The sequence below is a fragment of the Typopeltis vanoorti genome, chromosome 3 (genome assembly GCF_054136105.1).
Source record: "Typopeltis vanoorti isolate ZY-2024b chromosome 3, IOZ_Tvanoo_1.0, whole genome shotgun sequence".
Lineage (NCBI taxonomy): Eukaryota > Metazoa > Arthropoda > Arachnida > Uropygi > Thelyphonidae > Typopeltis > Typopeltis vanoorti.
This window is the reverse complement of record NC_143551.1, coordinates 171919752-171947066: the sequence shown is the minus strand read 5'-3', so window position 1 is coordinate 171947066 and position 27315 is coordinate 171919752. Positions and strand designations below refer to the sequence as shown.

Below are 27315 nucleotides of genomic sequence, written 5' to 3'. Positions count from 1 at the left end.
TTACATTATTATTTGTTTGCTGATGATGCAAAATTAGGTGGAGTAATAGTTAATCAAGGCGATGTGGAGAGGTTGTAGGATGATTTAAATATGGGCAAGAGATAATGGGTATCAGTTTAATGTGGAGACAGGTAAAGTTATGAATTTGGGGATATACAAGCCATGTATCGCATTGATGGCAGTGTACTCCCAGGAGATAAATGAGTTAGAGATTTAGGGGTGGTGGTAGACAGAGTGTTAAAGTTTAGAGAACACATCGCTAAGGCAGCCCATAAGATGTGTCTATTAAAGAACACATTAACAAGAAGAGATAAGGAAATTGTTATTCCTCTTTATAACGCCTTGATATGCCAGCATCTGGATTACTGTGCTCAAGTCTGGTCTCCTCGGTGAGAGACCAGTGAAGAGGATTCAGAAGCAAGTGACCAACATGGTGAGTGGTCTGTGGAATGTTCCCTATGAAGATGGATAGATTAAGGGTGTGTGGATTGTAGAAGTTGGTTTGATAGGAGAAAAAGAGGGGATATGATAGATACAGGTAAGTTGCTTAAAGAGTTTTATAGGATAGATGCAGGAGAAATGTTTCAGCATTTAGCTAGAGGGACCAGAACAAGGGGTCGTCCCTGGAAGTTGAATAAAGGTATGATTAGTAGGGGTGTAAGGACTAGATTTTTTGCTTGGAGAGTTGTGAATGAATGGAGTGGATTGCCAGAATCAGTTGTGAGTACTTTGTCTGTTAATGGGTTCAAGGAGAGGTATGATAGATTATGTGGATAGATTGGGTCTCCCAAAATGAGTCTTTGGACTCCATGGAGGTGCCCGTATAATAATTAATAATTATTCGGCTAAGAAATAATGTGGTATTCAATATCCACTCCACTTAATTTTGAATAATTACTCTGGATTATTGTTAAAATTAGGCCATGCAATTGACATTCCCCTACAGCAAAACTACATTCAGACTTCGTGTATAGAGGCTTAAGTGCTGTGAAGACATAATATTGGAGGTTTTATGGATTTTTTACAACACTCAGAAAGGATTAAAAAGAATTTAATACTTCCTATATTTCGTCCTAGTCACTAGGACATCTACGGGGATTACAAAAATAACTAATGTAACATAACACAAATATCATACAATACTAAGCCCAACCACGTGGGTGACACTAAAGTCCTATCTAGGTGGAGCGCCCTCTAAGGGCGGTTGTAATACTTCTTATATTTCATCCTATTTTCTGTTACGCCCTTAGAGGGCGCTCCACCTAGATAGGACTTTAGTGTCACCCACGTTGTTATTTGTGTTATGTTACATTAGTTATTTTTGTAATCCCCGTAGATGTCCTAGTGACTAGGACGAAATATAGGAAGTATTAAATTCTTTTTAATCCTTTCTGAGTGTTGTAAAAAATCCATTAAACCTCCAACATTATACATTCAGACTGCAAATCGGATTCCCAAGAAGAACAAAAAACAAGGCTTACACTCTCCTTGTAAAACTTTAAACCTGTAGTGTCACACTACTCCCTAAAAATGTCTGTGTAATTTGGATGTAAAATTAAAAGCCAATACCCCCAGTTTTATTATAATGATGACAGCATACCACTGAATGATTATCTTCTTTGATGACCAACTCTCACAAGTTGTCAGTTACACTAAGGAAGTTTCTTCGGTTTTTTTTAAAAATTTGGTAGATAAAAAAATTAAAATTTTAAATTTTAATATTTAAAAAATTTTAAATATTAAAAACTGCAAAACACTTACCTATCTGTTGGTTTAATTTTTTCACCATTTTTAAACCACAATAATGGTGCTTTTTTATCCAGCATCTCAATCTCTAATATGCCTTTTTCTCTTTCCAAGATTGTCACATCTTTCAACTTTTTCACAAACTTGTTTGCAGCTATGATAAAAAAAATAATACGAATAATAAACATAAAAAATATAAAAAAGAGTGAATAATATATAATGAGAATGTAATATAATAGAGGATAATTGGGTAACAGCTCCACTCAACTCCTCATTCCATGCTGTAGCTCCAAGCTCTCTCCTAAGATTGTCATAATCACCAGTCTTATCATTTCACATATATCCTTTCCTCACAGAAGTCTGCATATGGCTAGCCACAACCAAGGTGATCACTTCAAGATCACTCTCACCAACTGGAGGAAAGTGTGAAATCCCACTCTCAATTACATCCTCGCATGCCCTCCTTTACATGCTACCTGAGATAGTTATTTCTCAAGAACTCAAGAAATCCATTTTCCTTATTCCAAATACTATCTCTTCATTCTAATCTATACTGCCATAATTAAAATCACCCATAATAATTACCCTTCCTGTGTTTGTTAATTGAAGTTGTTTTTTTCATCACTATTCTCCACATTCTCTGGCCTATAACATCATCCAACTAAATATGTCTTCCTGTCAACCTCCATGTTACACCATACTGCATAACGATTGCCACTATTTCCCTCTTTCATGTCGATCTTATATGGATATAATTCCCCTTCTACCATCAGTGCACCCCCCCCTCCCTTCTTCTCCTTTCTCTCCTTGCAAAAAATACTATATCCTTCCATTTCTATTCCTGTTAGGATATTATCTTCATTCAACCATGTTTCACTTATTCCAGTGATTTTGGGGAAAATAAACTCAATCATTTAAACCATTTCATCTCACTTATTTCTCATACTTCTGCATTTGTAAACAAACACAGCAGTTCATTTTTAGGTCTATGACCAGTCATATCCAAATCACTTTTTGGTTATGATTTCCTTGCCCAGTCACTTTTACCGCTGCTTACTACATACATCTGTTCGGTCTCAACTTCTCCACTCACATTGCAATATACTCCATCTCCATACACACATTCACTGCCTTTCAACATCCACTTTCCTTATGCCATGTCTCCCTGTTCACCCGGGTTTCCCCCGTTTCCCTATTCCTCTTACATTCTTGTTCTTTCTCTCTTTCCCTCTCTCTTCATCTCTTACACTACCACTACTGTTTCCACTGCCAAGCACTTCTGTCTCTTCAATACCAGTCCCCTTATCTTTCAATTTTTTCTCTAAAAACATTAATTTCAAAAATTTAAAAGAGAATTTCAAAAAGAAACACATGTTGGTTTCACTGTCTATGGAAAGGCCTTTCATAAAAATGAACAGACAAAATATATTTAAAATATTAACTGATGTAAATATACAAACCAGCTCTTATAGTCTATTCAAGAAATATACACAGAACATAAAATAGCAGTCAAATTAGAACAAATATCAGTATGGAAAGACATATCAAAGAGGGAATACATCAAGAATGTATCCTGTCACCTCAAATTAGAATAAATATCAGAATGGAAAGACATCCAGAGGAGTACGGCAAGAATGTACCCTATCACCTCTGGTTTTTAATATATATATTCATTCATTCATCTTCACTTTACTTTACTTCACTTTACCAATGGAAGTTCCTCAGCAGCTGCAAGAGGAACTTCCATTGGTCATGATCCTCTGCCATCAAGCTCAGGTGTTCTGGTGGGAATCCCAAACATGTCCACCAAAGGTTTTGGATATAATCTATCCAGCAAGTCCTTTGCCTTCCACATGGCCTCCCGCTCTCTGGCTTGGCAAAGAGGGCCTGCTGGGGGGGTAGCCTCTCGTGGCATTCTGACCAGGTGCCCATACCAACGTAACCGTGATCTCTCAACATGGAGAAGCAGCAGTTGAGTATTGAGGGTTTCCGAATTGCAGAGCTTCTGACTCTGCCGAGTCTTGTCAGCTCCGCAACCCCTCAAAGGAACCGCATTTCAGCCGCTTTGGTTCATGTCCACATTCTTTCGGTCATTACCCAACTCTCATGACCATAGGTGAGGATGGGGACATAGAGTGTATTGAAGACAGCCAGCTTTGCCTTCTGGCTTAACTACCGCTTCAATACTACCGAACGGCCAAGCTCCCGCAATAGTGCACTTGCTGAGCCAATCCGAATATCTAGCTCTACATCCCGCTTTCCATCATTCATGAATATAGACCCAAGGTATTTAAACTTCTCCACCTGCCTCAGTGGGACTCCACTCACATGTAGAGTGCACTGGGATGGTTGTCTTGAGACCACAAATGTTTCAGTTTTGCCCACTGATCTTCACTCTGGCTTCTGCACAAACAGCTACAAACCTATCCGGGGTCTGCTGGAGGTCATCTATGAAAGAGCTAAGAAGAACTAGGTCATCTGCAAAAAGCAGACGTCCAATGTTACATCTTCCAATTCTGACATACTCACTGCCTCGGCTGTGCCTATCAATCCAGTCCATAAATATTATGAAAAGGAGGGGTGACAGAACACACCACTGGTGGAGGCCAATGGAGACTGTGAAAGGTTCGGACTTTGTGCTGTTTATCCTGACACAAAACTCCAGGCATTCATACAGGGATCTGATGGCAGCTAATAGTTGGCCATCCACCCCATACTCCTGTACTACTTGCCAAAGCTTATCCCGATGAACCCGGTCATATGCCTTCTCCAAGTCCACAAAACACGTGTAGACATCCTTGGCATATTCCCAGTCTTGGCATATTCTCAATGACTTGCCTTAAAGTGAAGATTTGGTCAGTTAGGCTTCTACTAGGATGAAAGCCACATTGTTCTTCCTGGAACTTTGAATGAACTATGCTCTTGCACCTTCTTTCCAAGCACCTAGCATACTTTCCCAGGAAGGCTGAGCAGAGAGATGACACAATAGTTGTTGTAACCTCTCTGGTCTCCCTTCTTGAAGAGTGGTATTATTATACCTGTCTGCCATTGCTCACCCAGATATCTAAGCAGTCTGTCACACTCGAGTCGGCCAAAGAACACCATCTCGATTTAAGGCTTTTAGTATTTCAGGCCGAATTTCATCATCACCAACAACCTTGCCTGATTTTAGTGATTTTATTGCTTAATGGACCACTTCTGCTGTGAGACTAGTCATTGCCCCAATCTGCACCTCATGGATGTCCACAACTGCTGGGCCACCTGGGTTAAGAAGGCTCTCAAAGTATTCCCTCCATCTGTGGAGGATATCCCTCTCGGTTGTTAACAGGGCACCATCAGAGGCCTTAATTGCCCTTGCTGTGCACGATTTCCTCCCTCGAAGGTGGCAGATGATCTGCTAGAATACTTTGTTTGCATTTGCATAGGATGAGTCTAATCTTTCTCCAAAGGATTTCCAAGCCTTCTGCTTTGCTGTCTTTACTGCCTCGGCAGCAGCAGCTTTTCGTGCTTCAGCATACCAGAGATGACACATCACAGGTAGGCCTCCTTTTTTGCCCAGACAGCTTTTTGGACCTCTTGGTTCCACCAAGGTGTCCTTTTCTCACTGCCCATCATCATGCCGAGCCGCTTTCTACCACAGCATGAGAGTGCAGAGGCAGTGAGTGCTGTAGGCACCAGGGGACGGAGCCCCCTAGTATATATATAAAAAAAAAATAAGCTGAAATTTGAAACATTTTTATGTCACTTTTTTTGTCTCTTCATTGTTTTGAAACTTACCAGCCCGGAACTCGGAGGTTTGGGTGCCATAGGCACCAGGGGGGGGGGAAGACCCCCCCCAGGATATATATATATATATATATATATATGTTTAAAATTATTAACTGATTTAAAGACTGAGAAAAAACACAAGAAATTTAATTAAAGTTTTACTACTAGTTTCATCAGAAATGCCGACCTCGTTAGATGAATACAGCACCATGGAGAAAACAACATCTTAAAAATATATTGTACTTTAGACAAAACAGGGTTTAGAAACAAGTAGTAGTTGTATTTGAAATTGAGTCCAAGTGTTAGTTCTGGCATGAAGCACTGTGCATGCTCATGATATCATGAGCACCCCAAAACTGGATTACAGCGCTATATGAAACGGGCAGGCTGTAACTGAGATTGCTGTTTAGATGGGCAGGGTTGAGAGCTATTTCTTTGGATTCCAAGATACATCTTTCTAATTCATCATAGCATTTATGGATGTTAGAAGTTGAGTTCCAGTCTATTTGATGTTGTCGTCCTCCAACATTGGTATTGGCCGAGAATAAAACGTTGCTGGATAGAGCACTAGCACGGACTCTGTTATAAGAAATATCACATTGGTGTTCTTCTAGGAAGAGAGAGATAGACTTTTTCTGTCTGGCCATAATATGGTTTGGTGCAGCTGCAAATGATTTTGTATACTCCTGGGAACTGAAGAAGGTTGTGTTTTACTTTGGGTTGACTGAGGTAAGATCGGAGTTTTGGAAAGATGGAGAAATATGTTTTAACATTAAATTTCTGCAGGATTTTCACTAGTTTAGGAGAAAGGGAACTTATATACGGTAAGGAGATGTAGGCTGTTGGATTTGAGTTATCTTCATTACTATGTTGATTACATATACTAAGATGATTATAGATATTTTTAGGAGAGTAACCATTATTTAAGAAAGTCCTTTTTAGGTAACTAAATTCTTGTTGAAGTTTCTCTTCTTCTGACAAGGATCTTGCCTGATGAGCTAGTGTGGAAATAATTTTCTCGGTCTCTTTAATTTATAGTATAACCAAGTGGAAAAACTTTCATGAAACATGGACCATAAAAAAGATGAATGTAAAATGGATTCAAACAGCAGAAATGAAATTTCTCAAAAAAAAAAAACAGCTGGATATATCAAGTGGGACCATAAAGCAAATACTATATAAGTAAATATAAACAAAATTGGTTAGAGCATCTAAGTCGAATGGACAATAGCAGACTGGTAAAATACTATATGGATATATAATAAATGAAAAAAGAAGAACTGGAAGATTGAGGAAGTGATGGCATGAGACCGGAACAGGAAATATATGATATGAAGAAGAAGAGGAGAACAGGTAATCCTTATTTGAGGGACAAAATATATGACCACACATATCTATAGATATAAAATACCCTCAGAGGGATGCAGCAGAGGAATTGCAAGCCAGCTGCATTAAATTGCCAAAAACTACACATTAGGGGAAATCAACCCATCTAAAGATACGTGAGAATGGGATGGAAATTTATTTTATTTATTTTGTTATTTTTTTAATTGAGGGAATTGTCAAAATAGTGGTGAGAAAACATATGAAATAATTTAAGAAGTGGTAAAAGAGATTTGATGGTATTTTAGTGCCAACTGACTAACAACAATTGTTTTGTACATGGATAATAAAATATGCACATGACTGAAATAATTATTATACTGAATAATGTATTTATGAAACAAAATTCCATAATTCTGCCAAACAGTGACTTACGTTCAACAATGAGTTCTCCCATTGTGCTATCAGCATTTGTTTTACATGTATATTGTCCTGCATCTGACAAGCTAATTTCTTTAAATGTTAGTCTTCTTTTGCGACCTTCTGATGTTATTTCAATGCTGAAAATAAAAACATTAAATAAATAAAAACAACATGAAAAAAATTATCAGAGAAATTGTATTTAAAAATGTATACAATGATATAATTATAAATTTACATCAAGTATGTTTACCATTTGTGTATGAAGAAATGCAAATGTTGATTACTATGCATCTTTTCAAGAAAACGAGAAATTTTGTGTTTTCCAATAAAATCTTATTTTATTTTGTACTCAGGTTTTCAGGAAAAAAAAGAGCAGAAAAGGATTTGATTTGATTTAATTTCATTTAATTGCATCACTTCATTGCTGTTTCATTTTCTTTCTCACTGAAAACAACCCCAACCCATTCCATTCCTTTCTGTATTATATTCTGTTTCTCCTTTTGCTCATGAGATAATTGGCTATTCTCAAGATTTCAGGAATGTTCTCATCCACTATACCACAGTTATCTTACTCTTGTAGCCCGAATACTAATAACTTTAGTAGAGTAATCAGTAATTAATGGGAAGACAGGAAGGGAAAATAATACAACTAAAGCAAAATGCACCCCCCCCCACACACACATATACACAGCTTTGTCATGCCATAGGCCTGGGTACCTTTCATATGTGGGGATGATATAAAAAGATATGTTAGTTTCTGGTATTATACATATACCGCATCACTTATTATTGCTATATGTACCAGTATGAATAGTTTTTCTTTTAATAATTCATTTTAAAGTACAAGTGCCTGTGTAACTCTGTGGAAATGGTGTTTGTTTTGATACTGCTAGACTATACCAGAAGAAATTAAGAATTATCTACAAGAAAGCACAAGAAAAGTATATGTAATATACTGCCAGATATTTCAGTTTGAAAATAACAAACTATGATCAATGGCTTGGCAGCAAACAGGTTTTTATAAGGCAGAACACAAAACACAATTGATCATTCAAAATTAGAACGAGCTGAGTGATGTTACATCGCTAATCACAATGTCATTTCACTGAAGAAAGGTAAACATAAGAGTGCAGAATAAATTACATTTATAGATTTACAATGTCATACAAAAACTTAATTTATAAAATCGTATTAAAGATATCATTAGACATGTAGTATCAAAAAAAAAAAATTTATGTGTTATTCGGTACCACTCAAAGAGACTTTACTACTTACTGACATCTTTCCACAAAATATCATAAAATTATTCGGATTCATAATGCATTCCAGATATTTCTTGTGTCAAAACAAATTCCACAAATAGGTAGAAGGAACTGCCATTGGAAGTCCACTTTTTCCTGCTCTAGCCAACTTTTATTTGGAGCATTTAGAAGACATCTTTTTTTCATCTATATATCCTCAACCTTCATTTTGTGTTAGATATATAGATGACATTTTTGCAATGTAGCTCACAACAAAGATTCCTTACATACCTTTTTAGCCAAAAGCAGTACTTTACACCCTCATATCAAGTTCACCATTGAAATTGAAAAAGATAACAAATTATATTTTTTATACATCCTTCTCATCCGCTCACCATCAGTTATTATTATTATTATTATTATTATTATTAAGAGAGACCTCCAGGGAGTCAGAGACTCATCAAGGGAGGCCATATACTACACAAACCAGCTATCATACTTATTCTTGAATTCATTCATGCTGCTTGCACTCACAACATCCAATGGCAATCCATTTTAATCATGCACTCCCCTCTGAGAGAAAAATCTAGCCCTTACACCCTTCTTGGAGGCCTTCTTTTTAAGCTTCCAAGAATGCCCTCTCGTCCTTTCCCACTCTCCATAAATTGAAAAATTCCATCAATTGAAATCCTGTATGACCCTTTCAGCAGTTTGTAAGTTTCAATCATATCACCCCTCTCTCTCTCTCTCTCTCTCCTGTTTGCTATTTTAACATCTGTTTACAGAAAACCCACTTTTACTGGACGTTACATTCTAGAACAAACTGCTCATCATCCTTCTCAAAAGACAGGAATCATAAAATGTTTAATTCGATGAGCTAGAACTAATTGTTAAACTCCACATCATTTACAGAAAAAACTTTCTACTATCAAAAAATGCATGAAATTAAATGGTTTCTCTGAAAGGACTACACAACATCTGTTCAACTCCTACAAGCCAAACCAAAACAACAAAGAATCAATATGTCAAGTTCCAATCCTATACATCTCCAGAATTTCAGAACCAATTTCAAGAATTTTGAAGAAATACGATCTAACAGCTACTAATATTCCTATTAATAAAATATCCACATATCTCCCATAATCTAAAGATAACTGCTCAACTATGTCTCTTCCTGTTGTATACCAAGTTCCATATGACTACCACCTTTCTTACTTTGCACAAACCGGATGTTCTATAGAAAAAGAATAAGAACATCAATCTTATAATCTTCACAACAAATCCGATAAGTCTGGATTGGCACAACAGAGAATAGAGAAAAATCACAACATTCTCTTGTCCAAAACTCATCTTCTACACAGATCTTGGTATAAATTTGAACGCCTATTCAAAGATAGTGCTGAGGCCTTACTTCAATGCCCTAACTTGAATTGGAATGACTGCCTATCCTTGTCAAAAATATGGGAAAGTTTGATCCGAATAACACATTAATTTTTTTTAATTAAGACCTTCTATATACTACAATCTGTCTAATGATATCTTTAATATGATTTTATAAATTAAGTTTTTTGTATGGCATTGTAAATCTATACATGTAACTTATTCTGCACTCTTATGTTTACCTTTCTTCAGTGAAATGATATCGTGAGATGTAAGATCACGAGGCTTTTTCTAATTTTGAATGATCAATTGTTTGTATTCTATCTTGTAAAAAACTGTTTTCTGTAAAGCCACTGATGATAGTTTGTTATTTTCAAACTAAAATAGCTGGCAGTATATTAAATATACTTTTCTTGTGCTATCGAGTAGATAATTCTTAATTTCATGTCACAAGTTTCTCTCATAAGTAATATAAAGAAGAAAGACTGTATAAGTTTGATTCTAGTCAACGACTAGACAAACTTTTTTACTATGCCTTTCTAAAGCCTATATAAAGATTCTTCTCATCATGATGAGAATTGAACTCAGGTCTTTTCCAGTTGAAGTGTGCCAATATTCTTTTGCCTCCATAGTTCAATTGGGAGAACAGTGAAACATTGTACCCTTTGATTGGAAAAGATCTGAGTTCAATTCTCATCAGGACGAGGGGAGTCCTTTTATGGGCTTTTTCAATTGAAGGTGAGTTAGTGATCTCATATGGAGGTAGCAAAGTTTTTCTCCTAGAAACTCATGTTTTTCATCCTGCCTACAGATAAATCAGTTTTCAGAACACACACAATTTACAGACAAAATATACTGTTGTTGGTGATCATGGATGGTAGATGACATTGATGGTAGTAGTATCGTAGTAGAAGAATTAAGTAGTGGTGGAGAGGGTGAGATGTATTTAGAAAAGTAGACAAGACTGCCCTCCTGCGATGAGTCCTTGGACTCCCTGGAGGTGTCACATAATAATAATAATAATAATAATAATAAATAATAATAAAGTGTGCAATGTCCCATTGTTCTTCCAGTTGTGTTCTGGAGGCACTAAAGGAACAAAACACAAAGAAAAATATTTTGAGCAGGAGAAATATATCAAAGCAGTTTCAGCTAATGAACACCATAAATATTATAAGCCAGTGATATTCTCCACTCAAAAGTTAAACAAAGTCAAGCAGCAACAGAATATACTAAAAGAGTCAGGAATATTCTGAGCACGAAACGTATGGATTGAACACAATTTGAGCTGTGAACTCTAAGGTTATACCAGTGATCTTCTAAACAGGTGATAGAACAAACTGGAAAAAAATAGATCTGGACAAACTGGAATGCAAAAAATTGAAAATCAATGACAATGCATCAAGCATTACATCTACGAAGAGAGGGTGACCAGTTGTATCTACAAAGAAGAATAGATGGATGGGGCCTGATACAAGGGAGACGAGCTTTCTAAAAATAGATTTCTAAAAGCAATAGGAAATAATTCCAGTTGCAAAAAAAGAACAACAAAATAATTAATATGTGTAATGGAAAATAAACCCTTGCATGGACAGTTTCTGGGAGACACTGAGGAAAAAATTGACATGACCAAGACAGGGGCAATGGGTACAATATGGATATATTAAAAAAGAAATAAAGATTTATTCTAGACACTCACAAACAGGTGTTACAAACTAATGCAATCAAAGTGAAAATGAGAACAGTAATAAACAGTAATCACAGATTATGTGATATGAAAGATGAAACTTTCATATCAAGTACATCTAATCAGTGGCTGCAGTAAGATGGCCAAAACTGATTATAAATACTGCCATGATCAAGTAGTCAAAATAATTCACTGGCAAGTATGAAAAAAATACATTTTTTTCCCTTCTGATAACTGATAGCAGCATAGAATCGAGACAGTAATGGAAAATGAAACAGCAAAGATTATCTGGGACTTTAGAATGCAAATTGGTCAACCTTTGAAACACAATGAATCTGACATCACAATTACTGAGCATCAACAAATTTTTTTATTATTAACATCGCAGTACTCAGAGTAACAACATTAGATAACAGCATTAGGACCACTAAGTGGAGAGTGTTAAACATTGGCTGTTGCATGGTCTCTGACAAAATAAGTTCATTTTATTACTAATTATATGAAGAGCCAAAGGCTTCAATTCGGCGACATGAACTTATTTAAGTTAAGGGATATTACATCCCATATTGTTTCTTAGCTGAATAAGAAACTCAAAGAGTTTCATGCCAAATATAGAAACTATATGAAGTTTGGCGATTCCAAGCATAAGCAAATACCTGGATAGTGCAACACTTGACCCATTTGGTCTACCAAATAACAGTAATACAGCTCCTAGGAGCTAAGTTCACATAATAGGTAAATACCAAGAATAGTGATCGGAGCTTGCTCCACCCTTACTATGAATTGCCTGAGTGTTGCACTACCGAATGGGTCAGGTGTTGCACTACCAAATGGGTCAGGTGTTGCACTATCCAGGTATTTGCTTATGCTTGGAATCACCGAACTTTATATAGTTTCTATATTCGGCTAAGAAACAATATGGGATGTAATATCCCTTAACTTAAATAAGTTAATTTTATATTTATTGAGTGAATATATTGTCTAATTTTTAGACCGACTGTTACTATGTGATATTTGAGTGTGGAACACGGTGTATGGTTAAATTTCTTTGGGAGTATTACTTTAAATTCATTGTTTCTTGTTAGTACTCGGGTACAAATTGTGGTGAAAAGTAGATCATTGCATAGATCAGAACATAAGACAAATAGAGTGAATGGCATGGATTTTTCAAGAATAGTACAGTGCTGTGAATGTAGTATGTATGCATAGAAATATGTTGTGGATGTTTATTTGGAAAGGCTGAATAAGAAAAAGGACAGCGTATGGGTGTGCAGGAAGCATAATATTCTGTTGGACCATAAGACTTGTTTAAATCAGAACAGGGAACATGGTATCATAACAGAAATGCATGTTGAGGAAGGTGTGCAAATATTAAGAAAGCAAATGGACGTGATAGCAAAGAAAAGAGTGAGATTGATGTAAAATGTGAAGTAATGATATTGAAAAACAAAGCATAATTATTGGTAAGATGGCAAGCAGGGATGAGGTTAAACAAGCTCATGCAACAGACAATAAGATTGAATGATCTCGAAAAAATAACACACGATTTGAAAGCTGAGTTGGTGAAGATGAGGGAAGAGATAAATAAAGCATTTTATTATTATTATTATTATTATTCGTGACACCTCCAAGGAGTCCGAAGGCTCATCGTGGGAGGACACCTACAATTTTTGGAGTGAAATTAAAAGAATTGTAGATGTGTATAGAATTCTTAATAAGACAAGTAATGTTGGTATGAAAGAGGTAATGAAAGAATCACAAGTGGCACCATATGTGGATTTGATTATTAAAAGTGTGGCAAATGAGAAGATGCACAAGGTTGGTTTTCTGGGAGGTAAAATGAATAGAGTGATTGAGGAGTCGGATATGAGGACTAAGTGAGGAAAATAGTTGAACGTGGTAGTAGGAACAAATGACTTGACTGGAAACAAGGAGAATGTAAGATTGGATATTAGGAGGTTGTTGAGAAGGATAAAAGATAATAGTTTGATAGGAAAGATAGTCAATGTGTTACCCAGGTATGAGAGCAAGAGTTATGGAAGGGGACTGGGAAGTTCTAATAAATAAACACCTAGAACAAAAAAAAATGATATTAAGCAACTGATATAATCACAAGAAAGAACATATCTTAAAACCCTTTAATCCCCACGTTTCATCAAATTGTAATAATTTGTTATTTTTCCTTTAGGATATATAAGAAAACTTTAATCAAATTTTATCACAACTTTCCAGCTGCCCCCCCCCCTCCCCCACATCAATGATATTTTAGCAGAAATGTGAAGAGAAAGGAATACAGTTGGTTAATGTGTCGAATGAGTTTAAAGGATGAATAGAATATATAAGTGTGATGAACTGTATTCGAATGGTTTTGGAGAGAGTCATTTGGAGAGACTATAGCTGGAAGGGAGTGTAATGAGTGCAGAGAATGAGAGAACAATGTGCAAAGAGAAACAGAGAACGGGGAGAGGGCAGACTCAGGGTGGACAAGGCAACATAGCAGGAGAAATGTCAATGCTCAAAGAGGAAATGATTTTGTGTGCACAGACAAAAATGGAATGGAATAACCTGACATGTAGGGAGAGCAGCTAGATTTGAAGAAGGTTCTGGGATGGATAAGGAGAAAAAGAAATAGCATGAGGAAGGTATGGAGAAGTCACATCTAATACATGGATCAGTGAAACTTCTTATAGATCCAGAAATGAGCTGTTATGCTTGTATATATGAATTCTAGTAGTATAAGAAACAAAGAAATGAAATGGTTGTATTGAATGGAGTTTGTTCACCCAAAATTTGTTGGAATAAGTGAGACATAGTCAGATGAAGATAACATCCCGAAAGGAATAGAAATGGAAATATTTGATGTTATTCGCGAAGATAGAAAGGGTAAAAAGGAAAGTGGGGTGCTATTAATGATATAAAAGCAATTGGCATAACTACAAGGTAGAGATGCAAGAGGGGAAATAATGCAAGTAGTTTTGAGACAGTATAGTGTGAGATAGAGGTGAATAGAATGAAATATTTAGTCAAATATTTCTGACTCCATGGAGTCAGAAATAGTTGACTGAATATTTGACCTGGTAATGTGGAGAAACATTTCTTTCTCCATGTTACCAGGCCTATTGCTATAGGCGTGGTAACATGGAGGACAGTCACCATGAAATGTATAATCAAAAAGCCAAAGGACATAGAAAAATGGTGATCTTTATAGGAGATTTTAATTATGGCTATATACTGTAGATTGGGATGAAACTAAACATAAAGAAAATGAATTTCTCTACCTCAGATGGTATATAACATAAAGCACACAAGGATTAAGGGGTTTGTGATTTCATCATCTCATCAGAAGATGTCATTATAAATGAGGTGTCAAATATTCCTCCAGTTGGTGAGAGTGACCATGAAGTGATTATCTAAGTGGTTGCCAACCATGTGAAGACTTCTGTGAAGAAAGGGTAGATGGAACAAAGGGCTGCTGATTATGAAAAGCTCAGATGACAGCTTGCAGCTGTGGCATAGACTGAGGAGTTGGATCAAAAGGATATTAATGCTGCTTGGGTGCCATTCAAAACTCATCTAGTAGAAGCACTGTCCAAATGTATTCCAAGGGTCAAAAGATTAAATAAAGTATGATTGAAGTAATGGATAAATGAAGAGATTAAGCATGCAATTCAGAGAAAAAAAGGCATTATGGAAGCAACTAAGAGGAGTGGTAATAATCAGTTCCATGATGAGTACAAATAATAGGCAAGGAAGGTAACACTTGGTTGGTATGAGTAACAAAAGTACAGTAGAGCAGCAGATGGCTAATGAAGCTAAAAAAAAATCCTGTTGAGCTCTTTCAATATCTAGCCAGTTAAAAAAAAAAAAAAAATTATTATAATTATGACAGGATAACATTGATCGGAAAAAATGGTATAAGGATAACTGCCAAGAAGATTTTAGTTGAGATATATAGTGGGCAGGTATATGGAGAATTCGGTAAACTTGATGTCAGTGAGGATTTGGGATTTAATGATATCTCGCCGCATATTTTGGATGAATGGGCCAGGGAATTGATTATTTGTTATTTGTTTAATATGAGTCTTGCATTACATTAAGTTCTAAAGAAATAGATGGAAGACAAGACTGAAATACTTCATAAAGGGAGGTGACAGAACTCCAGCATCAAATCAGATGTCAATCTGTGTGTCAGGTGTTAAAGTGTTGGATACACAAGTCAAAAGCAGGATCCAGAACCGGGTTGAAAAAAGTGGTATTATCTTCAATGGATAGCATGGATACCTTGGTATCTTTAACATATATATATATATATATATATATATATATATATATATATATATATATATATATATATTAGATATATATAATTAGAACATATATATATATATATATATATATATATATATATATATATATATATATATATGTGTATGTTCTAATTATTATTATTATTATTATTATTACCTCCCCAAGACCTCATGGAGACAAAGACTCATCTGGGAGGTCCTTTTATCTCACTCACACAGCTCATCATGCCGTGTTTTAAACATATTCAAACTCTTTGCAGACACCACATTCTCATGTAAGGCATTCCAATCATTCACAACTCTGCACGAAAAAAACATGCCTCTCACACCCTCTTTATACAGTTTCCAGGGATGACCTCTGGTTCTCCCCTGATTTCCCACTATTCTCTGTAAATCTTCTCCAGCACTGATCCTATAACAACCCCTTACCAACTTGTAGGTCTCTATCATATCTTCCCTCTTCCTCCTGTCCACCAGACTCTGCAAATTACATCTTCTCAATCTTTCCTCATACATGACATTCCAAAGGTCAGAAACTACCTTAGTCAGTCTCCTTTGGACCCTTTCCAACATCTCTTCATCCTTCTGAAAACCCGGTGACCAAATCTGGGCACAATAGTCCATGTGTGGCCTAATCAAAACCTTATACAAAGGAACAAGAATCTCCCTACTTCTACACATTAATTAAATTATAATAATTAGATAATAATAAATTATTTTTTTAACATCATTTATAGGATAACAATAAGTTATATATATTTTACAATTTTTGCTTTTAATGTATTTAAGTGCTGTAGCTACAGTACTTCATGTATTAAATATATATATTTTTTTTCCTCTGTTGATCTTGGTTGAGATGTAATGTTTCTGCTTGCATCCTCGAAGCTTTTTAATAGGCTTATCTGATGATGACACCGGCTATATATATTGGAATTCACATTTACTCAGTGAAAAATGATATGGAAATTAATAAAGTTTTAATGACTAAACATTGAGAATAATAAAGAATGGAGTTTAATGGGAACACTACTAGTTTTGTTGATAAAACAACTTCTTCAGGTGTCCAACTACAAAGAATTATATGTACAAAAAGCTACAGAAACATTACATAATAACAACAACAGATCTAATATAACTGTGGTACAGTTTAAACTGGATTACGTGCTACAATTCATGCTATATATTTAAATATATTTGCTATATATTTAATTTTCTACAGATGACGTGCTATATATTTAAACTGGATTATGTGCTACAGTTTCAGCTGTATGTAACTGCATGCGAGAGATATTGCAAAAACAGCAGTACTGTCCAGTACTAGCATTCTCACGATCTCTCTTGCACTGCCATTCTCACGATCTCTCTTGCACTTGCATTCTAACGATATCTCTCACACACACAGTTACATACAGCTGGAACTGTAGCACATAATCCAGTTTAAACTGTACTACAGTTTATATTAGATCTATTGTTGTTATTATGTAATGTTTTTGTAGTTTTTTGTGTATATAATTCTTTGTAGTTGGACACCTGAAGAAGTCCACGTGGTTAGCCTAGTGGCTTTGCGCTTCACGACCATATGCCTGTGGAAGGAGTATATTTTATTTTTGCTGTGTTGGAAGTAGGCTGATGTTTGGGAGGTCAAATGAATGATCGGAAAGGTCCGATTAAAGTGAAATTGCCGATATATTCTGGCATATATACTGCCAATAATAATAAAAATAATAATAATAACAGCAAAAATTTTCTGGGACTTTAGAATACAAACTGATTGTCATTTGGAACACAATAAACCTGACGTCACAATTATCGAACATCGACAGTTTGGATTATCGATATTGCATTAACAACAAAGAACTGGAAAAAATTACTAAATATCGAGATCTGGCAATCAAAGTTGGCCGACTGCAGCTTAAACACACCAAAGTCATCCCAATAGTTATCGGTGCACTTGGTGCAACTTCAAAGAAGCTATCCAACTATTTACAGCAATTAAAAATCAATGAAGCGACCCCCATATCATTCCGTTGTATAAGACTATGATCAGACCACACTTAGACTATTGTTCACAGATTTGGTCCCCAGGATTTGAAGGGGATAAATTATCTGTGGAAAGGGTACAAAGGTGGATAACAAAGATGGTGTTGGGACTGTTCAATGTTAGTTATGAGAATCGGCTGAGGGAGTGTGGACTGCAGAGTTTGGTGGATAGAAGAAGGAGGGGTGATATGATTGAGACTTTTAAACTGTTGAGAGGTGGTTACAGGGTTGACACTGGGGACCCCTTTAGCTTGGTTGAACAGCAGGAAGGAGTGATGACAAGGGGCCATCCCTGGAAGTTACGAAAGGAAACTGTGAGAAAGAGGGTGAGGAGTGGTTTCTTTGCATGGAGGGTGGATGAACCATGGAATGCATTGCCTGATGGAGTGGTGAGAGCAAGAATGGTCAATGCATTTAAGGAGTGGTATGATAAACTTCGTGTTTCCTAGGAGGGACTTCCCTCCCACAATGAGTCTTTTGACTCCATGGAGGCCTGAATAATAATAATAATAATAATAATAATAATAATAATATGAACAAAAAACAGCATTACTTGGAACAGTGCATATTTTATTATGCTACCTGACAGACTATTCTTAGATTCTTAGGTAGAATCTGAGTTGTTCTGTATCACCAGTCAAATTTTTATTTATATGATATCTTGTTTTGACTGTGTATCAATTATGTGAATAAAATAATAATAATAATAATAATAATAATAATATCAACAATATAGTACTGGAAAAAATAACTATATATCAAGATCTGGCAGTCAAAGTTGGCTGGTTGTGGCTTAAACAGACGAGAGTCTTCAGAATTGTTTTGAATTGTACTTGGTGAAATTTCAAAGTAGGTATCCAACTGTTTATAAGAAGTAAACATCAACGTGTTAATGATCTATGTTCCACATATGATACATAAACTGTATTACATGGAAAAGAGTATATTTTATGATGCTATATGACAAACTATTCTTAGATTTTGAAAGTTTATTTTTCACTAGGTTAAACTATAATAAATTTAGTTTAATCCTTTATCCAAGTAAGAGCAAACAAAGTTTGTGCCTGAAAATATCTTCAGGACTGAATATAGTGTTGTACTATCTTACCTGGGTAAGTAGTACACCACCAGGCAACTCATAGCAAAGGTGGAGCAAGCTACCAACACTCCTATCCCAGTATCTCCCATAATGCAAAACACATCTCCTTGTGGATATGTATACTGTTATGCATTAAGGGATTGGCCACTACCCAGACTAGTTTTGACCTTTATTGAGGTCTCTTCAGTGGGAGCCAGGGCCAGAGTTGGAGATACCAGGAAGAAGCAGTAGCAAGGTCATCTTTACCTATAGGAGTTGCCAAAAGGTTTGCCACCTTTTTTTTTATTAAATTACTCTGGATTTAGAGAAAGATGTCGAAAGTTTATTTTTCACTAGGTTAGACTATAATAAATTTAGTTTAATCCTTTACCTACGAGTTACCTGGTGTTGTACTACTTACCCAGGTAAGATAGTATACAACACTATATTCAGTCCTGAAGATATTTTCAGGCGCAAACTTTGTTTGCTCTCACTGGGATATAGGATTAAACTAAATTTATTATAGTCTAACCTAGTGAAAAATAAACTTTCAACATCTTTCTCTAAATCCAGAGTAATTTAATAAAAAAAAAAAAAAAAAAGTGGCGAATCTTTTGGCAACTCCTATAGGTAAAGATGACTTGCTACTGCTTCTGCCTGGTATCTCCAACTCTGGGCCTTGCTCCCACTGAAGAGACCTCAATAAAGGTCGAAACTAGTCTGGGTAGTGGCCAATCTCAATGCATAACAGTATACATACCCACAAGGAGATGTGTTTTGCATTATGGGAGATACTGGGAGATAGGAGTGTTGGTATCTTGCTCCACCTTTGCTACGAGTTGCCTGGTGTTGTATTACTTACCCAGGTAAGATAGTACAACACTATATTCAGCCCTGAAGATATTTTCAGGTGCAAACTTTGTTTGCTCTGAGTGGGATAAAGGATTAAACTAAATTTATTATATTCTTAGATTCTAGGATAGAATCAGAATGGTCTATATAACCAGTCAAATTGTTTGAATGATATTTTGTTTTGGCTGTGTTTCAATTGTATGAAGAATTGTGTTTCAACTGTGAATTACAATAACAATATTTATTATTATTATTATTATCCAAAGCACAACTTTATCTAAATAAAATAACTATCTACTTCTACCAGAATTTACTTATAGCAAACAAAGCTAAACACGTACATGAGAATAATAAGCAATCCAAGAATCGTGCATACAATTGCATTGCCCACAGCTGCTCTCACTGTTCTGAAATTATACATTATACCTGTAACACATGTGAAATACCTCATTCTATACATAGCCAGGCACCTTAAGGGAACTAAACACATAGAATACCTTCATCACAAGCCATGCACCATTGCTGCAAAACTCTTCCTAGCTAAACATGTCTTTTGCAACTAACATTAAAAAAAAAAAAAAATCATATATCACAGAATTTGTAAAGCAATGCCAAAGTAAAATCCAAATGTCTGCAAATACAGTAAACAGTCACCTTATTGGGTCTCTTTAAATTTAAAAAAACTTTGCTAAAGAATTGCTTCACCAGTGTTTTATAGATCCAATACACAGACAATAACTGAACCACTGATGGCAAAATACAAAATCCTGAGCATAAAGAACCTAAGAACACTATTTCAATAACACCTGCTGCAACAACAGAGATATGTATTGCATAACATTACTAACCACAACCACAAGTTTTATAAAATGATAAAACTAATTTCTAGAAAAAAAAATGAATTGAACACTCATACAGACTGCACAGAAAGAATATAAAATATTGAAGGTAAAACACCTATGACAATACATAGTCATGCTAAAAGACTACTTCAATTCTGGCTACAGAATAACAAGAGCAGTGAATCTGTTAACATGACCATAATCAGTAAACTACTTCACATGTAAATACAACAGTCACTATTATGCAAAAACCATCTACAGATTTTACACACACACATATATATATATATATATATATATATATATATATATATTTTTTTTTTTTTTATGTTGCTCCCACCCATAAAAGGTTGTTTGCAAACCATAGCACGTTTTTTTATCATGAGTGGGCTAAGAATTTTCTTTTATCAATTTTATATATTTTTTGTATTTTTTTAAATGATTTTTTACATAGTCTGGAAACTGTACTCTAGAGACCAGACATGGAACTTTTTTTTTCAAGCTACTTAAGACCTTGGGCGATGAAATTTATCTCCCACCTAAAGGCAATCGCAAATATCCATACCCATTGCAGGACTTCACCCTACAGCCTTTTGTTTGGGGAGATGATACATTAATCACTCGGACAACCAGGTCGGTGACATGATAAGCAAACTACCATTCCAAAAGAGAAATTTTTGGATGAACAGGCAAATGAAATCATATACTATAATAACACTAAAAATTAAATGGAAACTATTCCAAATAAGCATAAAAAACAAGAGATGAATTAGAGGCCATCACAAATACACCATATCCTATACCTAGAGATAGAGAAAGAAAGAGAGAGAAAGAAAGAGAGAGAAATGCACTTGCAGGAGTGCACGTGTCTGTGTGATCAAACAGAAATATAAATGAAATTAGATACTTCTAGTGATGTGGATAATAAATTAAAACCATGAAATCATGCAATCCAAAACCATCTTCAGATAAGTTTACATGCAAGTTTTGAAGATGTCAGCATGATATTAGCAGAACAAACATGAAAAAAATGCAATAGTGTAAAAAACATAGATAGATAGATTATGTATATTTATTAAAAAAAAAAACTGCATTCAGCAGTTCTGTACTAAACCTTACTAGAGTAGCACAGTGAACCAAACTATTATTAATGAAACATTTAGTAAATTAATGCCATTGGGACCAACTTAATAAAAGATGTGCAGTTGTTTGCTGTTGATGCAAAGTTGAGAAAAGCTATGAGAAGTAGAGCAGATATTGTCCCTTTGCAGGAGGACTTCAGTAGGCTATGTGGGTTGGCAAATGAGCAGAACTATCAGTTTAATGTTGCAAAGTGCAATGTCTTGAAATTTGGCAGGTAAGGTTGGGATGCAAAGTGTAAAATTAATGGAGAAATTTTGAAGGGGGTGGAGGAGATATCTGGGAGTGATGGCAGACAGAGACTTGAAGTTTAGGGATAACACTGCTAAAACTGTTGAGCATTACAATGGATTATGGCAACGATGTTATTGTTCCCTTATATAAGGAATTGATCAGCCTGCATGTGGACTACTGTGCACAAATTTAGTCTACTGGTTTTCAGGGAGAGGAAGATGTATTAGAGAGGATCCAGAAAAGGTTTCCTAAGTTAGTGTCAAGTCTATGAAATGTCAGATATGAGAAGAGACTGAGGAAATGCAACTTACAGAGCCTTGTGAATAGATGGAGAAGAGGACATATGTGATTGAGATATACATGTTGGTGAGGGGTTGTTACCAGATTAATGTGGAAGAAATTTTCAGAAAGTAGAGGGAGGCAAGAGATGAATTAGAGGTAATCACATGAAGCTGTATACGGAGGATGTGAACAGGGGAGTGAGGAGAAGGTTCTTTGTATGGAGAGTGAGGAGAGATTCTTTGCCTGGAGAGGGATTGGGGAGTGGAATGCATTGGTTTTCTGGTGAGTGCAGAAATTGTGAATGGATTTCAGGCATGGTTTGATGATGTAGATCTCCTGCAATGAGTCCTTTGACTCCATGGAGGTCAGATGTTAATAATAATAATTATCATGTCATTATTGACTATCCCTGTTCAACCTTTATTGTTTAATTAACTTAGAGCTTCTACATGTAATTGTCTTAAGATACCTTGATTGCAATTTTAATTGTTAATTTAATTAAATAAATAAAAAATAATTATTATATGAAAAATTACCATCATCACAGAAAATGGAAAATGCATGCTCACTCCATTGTAGATTTTGTAACAGAATATGTTGGAATGCATCTCAAGATGTTCATTGTAAATATGAAAATATTTATGCTATAAATAAATTAAAAAAATTGTATTGTTATTTAAAAATTATTAGTAATATCAGCAGTAGTAGTGGTGGTGGTGGTAGCAGCAGTAGTGGTACTGTAAGTCAGTAAATTCACAAGATTCAAAAGTAATTCACTACAATGATCATACCTTTCCAGCATGCATATATGCAGAAACACACACACCCATGCACTCAAATGTTTGAAAATAATGGTAGCTCATGAGGTAAAAGCTCCTTGTATACTTGGTCTAAGAATATCTAGAAAGAAGTGAGAAAATTATAACTTACGACTTGTCAGTTTTATCAGGTTTGATCTGTTGAGTTCCTTTAAACCATTTGACTCTGGCTTCCCATTCATCTACTTCACATTCCAAAGTAATTTCCTCTTTTTCCGTTACCTTTTGACTTTTCAACATCTTCACAAATTTGAACATTTGTTCTAAAGAAATGGAGACAATAATCAGATTACAGCTTGCATTATACTTTATATATCTTCATATAAGATTGATATAATATTGTTCGGTCATAATGATAAATTGGTAATAGCGCACATACAGAAACTTTCTATCTTGTCACTATTTCCCAGTCCATGTGTTAAGGCTTAAGTGCTGGGAAGATATCATGCTGGAGGTATAATGGAGTATTGACAGCACTAGGAAAGGATTAAAAACTAAATTTAATGCTTTCAATATGTTGTCTCAGTCACCAAGACATCTTCTGGAAGTACAAACAACATTTGCAACATATACATACACAAAGAGAATACAATATGAAACAGGTGGGCGAAACTATCTAAGCATTTGTAGGCAGCCTAGAATATAAACTGGGACCTCTGACAATTATTGTTTCCCAAAGAGAATCACTGAAGCACGTGACAGTGGATTTGAGCTGTGGCAAAAAAAAAAAAAAGTGTTTTTTAAATGGTGTATAGTGTGACTCTGTCATGAAATGTGTTACTTTTTTGTTTTTCTCAGTAACACAAGTGTTCTCTAGTAGTGTTGCTTCTGGACTTTAATTGTCATACTGTATTATTTTTGGGTTACCAAGAAAGCGAGGTCAGAGTTGGATGCATATGAGGTAGAAGAGAATATAAGTTTTTGTTATTTAGTATAGTTAAATATAGTTTAAACTTATATAGCATATTAAATTAGCTTTATAGTACAGCATATAACAAAGTATTTAGCATTTAGTTGTAGTAGTATTTAGTACTTAGCGTTTAGTTGTAGTAGTATTTAGCATTTAGTTGTAGTAGAACCTTGGCACTGAGTTAATGATGGCACCAGCAGCAGCTCCAATTAAAAATGGCATGTTGCCAAGTCCTCCCACATTCAAGGACTCTATTTTGTGTAATATAATAAAGGATTTTGTGGCATGCGGGACTTGTAGCATGTATGTGTCCCAGCAGTTGGATATGTGGTGAGTGAGAGAAAGGGGGTGCGTATATGCGTAAAATGTAGGTAACGGGAGGAATTTAGTGAGTCGGATGTTACGATATCTGACCTCATTGTGTGAGGAGCAAGAGAATCTCAAGAGACGAGTCGTGTGATAGGCGAAATATGAATGAAAAAATAAGAGTGGTGAGTGTGGAAGACTTGAATGATTGCAAATTTTTCGAGGATGGTCTTGATTGGGAGGATAGATGGTGAGTAAGAGTGACTAACTTGCAGATAGATGAGATGGATAGACATAGATAGATATGAAAGATGAGAGTATGTCAATGGAATGAATGCAAGGCAAATCAGAGCAGGAGTGAGAGTGAGTTATGGGAATGATAGAAGAGGAGAGAATAGAAACAGTAGAAGAGAAGGAATGAAAGAGAGTTATGGAAAGGATAGAAGAGGAGAGAATGGGAACAGCAGAAGAGATGGAATGAGAGAGAGTTATGGGAATGATATAAGAGGAGAGAAGGCAAACAGTCAGAGAGAGGAAGTAAGAAGAATACGAGGGAGTGCTGGAACCAGGAATTAAAGTGATGCCAGGCCAGGAGGTGTAGGTGAACACTGAGAGAAAGGGTTAGAGGAGAGAGAGAGAGATGCAGGTGAGCAATCAAAGAAGAGAGAGGTAAGAGGTGTGATGTATAGAGACTCGATGATCCATGGTGTGCAACATAGGATGCCAGAGAAATGTTTGCCTGGAGAAATGTTTGCCTGGAGAAATGTTTGCGTGGATAGAAAGTGTGGCTATGGAAATTAAGCAGGGAGAAAGGGTGGATGAAGTGAATATGAGCATGAATGACTTGAGAGGCAGTGTAAATTGAGTGGCGGGAGATCTGAGATTCATGCTTCAGGTTGTACAAAAGAAAACACAGAGAGGAAAGATAATGTATGCCAGTGGCGGCCTGTGAATTTTTAAGTGGGGGTGCTGCCCATTTTTTAATAAATCGGTTAGTAACCAATTTATTAAAAAATTGGTTACTAATTAGGAAAAAAATAATGATTTTTTTTTAATTTTGTATAGGCAGCACCCCCACTTAAAAATTCACAGGTCGCCCCTGATGTGTGTTACCCAAGTATGATAATCAAGAGCTTAGCAGAAGAGCAGTAATAATAAATAGCATAATAGTCAGAATGTGTCAGAAGAGAAGATTGGAATATGTGAATGCTTTTAGGGCATTTGAGAACAGAGAGGAACAGTATGCGAGAGACCACTTGCATTTGAATGAGGAAGAACATAAACTTCTGGAGAGATATTGCTGTTTTCCAAAGGAGTCGGTGTGTCAATGCAGGGAAACTAGAATTCCCAGGGTGAATTGAAGTAGGGGTGGACTCTTGTAGGAATGGATGCTTTTGGGGGGGGCCGCTTCAGGTAACATTCAGCCCAGTGGGGTCTGTAGTGGATAATGATAAGTATAGACACAGTGACGTTTTTATGGTTTATACTAATGGCGTACAAAGTCCATTAGTGGTGTTGGTCTAGGTCTGATGGACCTGGACCAACACCACTAACAGAACACTGGGAAACACTTCAGAACCCTAGTCAGGAGAATTGCATATGTGACTACAGCAAAGATGCCACTACTGCAACAACAGAAACAGCCTCAGAGTCCTGTGTGGCCAACACTCACTTTTCTACAGTGGCGGTAAGGTACCGAGTGCAAATAGGGGTGCTAAGAATCTCACAGATGAAGGTAGGCAGCCTCTTAGATCTTTGAAAATGGCAATCAGTATCCTCAATGCTCGAACTCTGGCAAGCGACTACAGAATAGATTTATTAATCATTGAACTAACCAATATCAACTTAGATATCCTACTAGTGAATGAAACAAAAAGATTGAAACTGACAGCAAGATGGTATGATGGCTCACAGCTACTCGGAGCATCCTCAAGCAATGGCAAAAAGGAAGAGTGGGCTTCATTGTTAAATCTAATTATTATTATTCAGGCCTCCAAGATGTCAAAAGACTCATCGTGGAAGGTAATTCCTAGAAAACACAAGTCTATCAAGACTCATCGTGGGAGGTCCCTCCTAGCAAACACAAAGTCTATCACATTACTCCTTAAACTCATTGACTGATCTCACTCTCACCACTCCATCAGGCAATGCATTCCATGGTTCCACCACCCTCCATGCAAAGAAACCGCTCCTCACCTTCCTGGTCACAGTTTCCTTTTGTAACTTCCAAGGGTGGCCCCTTGTCATCACTACTTCCTGCTGTTTAACCAAGAGAAAGAACTCCCCAGTGTTAACACTGTAACCACCTCTCAACAGTTTAAAAGTCTCAATCATATCACCTCTCCTTCTTCTATTTACCAAACTTTGCAGTCCACATTCCTTCAGCCTCATAACTAACACTGTGCAGTCCCAAAACTATCTTTGTTATCTGACTCTGTACAATTTCCACAGTTAATTTATCCCCTTCAAATCTTGGGGACCAAATCTGAGAACAATAGTTTTAAGTGTGGTCTGATCAGGGTCTTATATAATAGAATGATAACTCTTTTATCTCTGCAGGTCAGTGCCCTTCTCATTATTGCAGCAATCCTCTTTCTTATCTTCATCACCTTTGCAATATGTTCCTTGAATTTCAGGTTTCTATCAATCATAAACCCCAGATCTCTTGTGTAACCTACTTCCTCCAGTTTATCTCCTCCAACAGAGTATGCAGCATCCCATGGATGTGTCCCAATCCTCAAGACCTTACATTTTGCTGCATTAAACTGACATCCCAATTTATTTGCCCATCTGTCTAGCTTGTTCAAATCATCTTCCAGAACTACCACATCTGCACTAATATTAATAATCCTACCCAGCTTCACTTCGTCTGCAAACAACTGAATATTCCCCTGCAATTCACTGACGGTGTGACTGATATAAAGGTTAAACAATATTG

At 36.1% G+C, this 27315-nt stretch overlaps 1 protein-coding gene across 5 annotated transcripts in view; it reads right to left on the bottom strand.

Moving 5' to 3' along the window:
- The window catches only part of LOC150108743 (twitchin-like), a 2666638-nt gene that overhangs the window by 1877179 nt on the left and 762144 nt on the right, over window positions 1-27315 (bottom strand). For all 5 annotated transcript variants that reach the window (XM_090390962.1, XM_090390961.1, XM_090390964.1 and 2 more), the window contains 3 exons: window positions 23274-23424; window positions 7273-7397; window positions 1762-1900 (listed from right to left, as the gene is read on the bottom strand). In XM_090390962.1, coding sequence (XP_090247088.1) covers window positions 1762-1900; window positions 7273-7397; window positions 23274-23424 — 415 coding nt within the window. The remainder of the gene's footprint in view (window positions 1-1761; window positions 1901-7272; window positions 7398-23273; window positions 23425-27315) is intronic.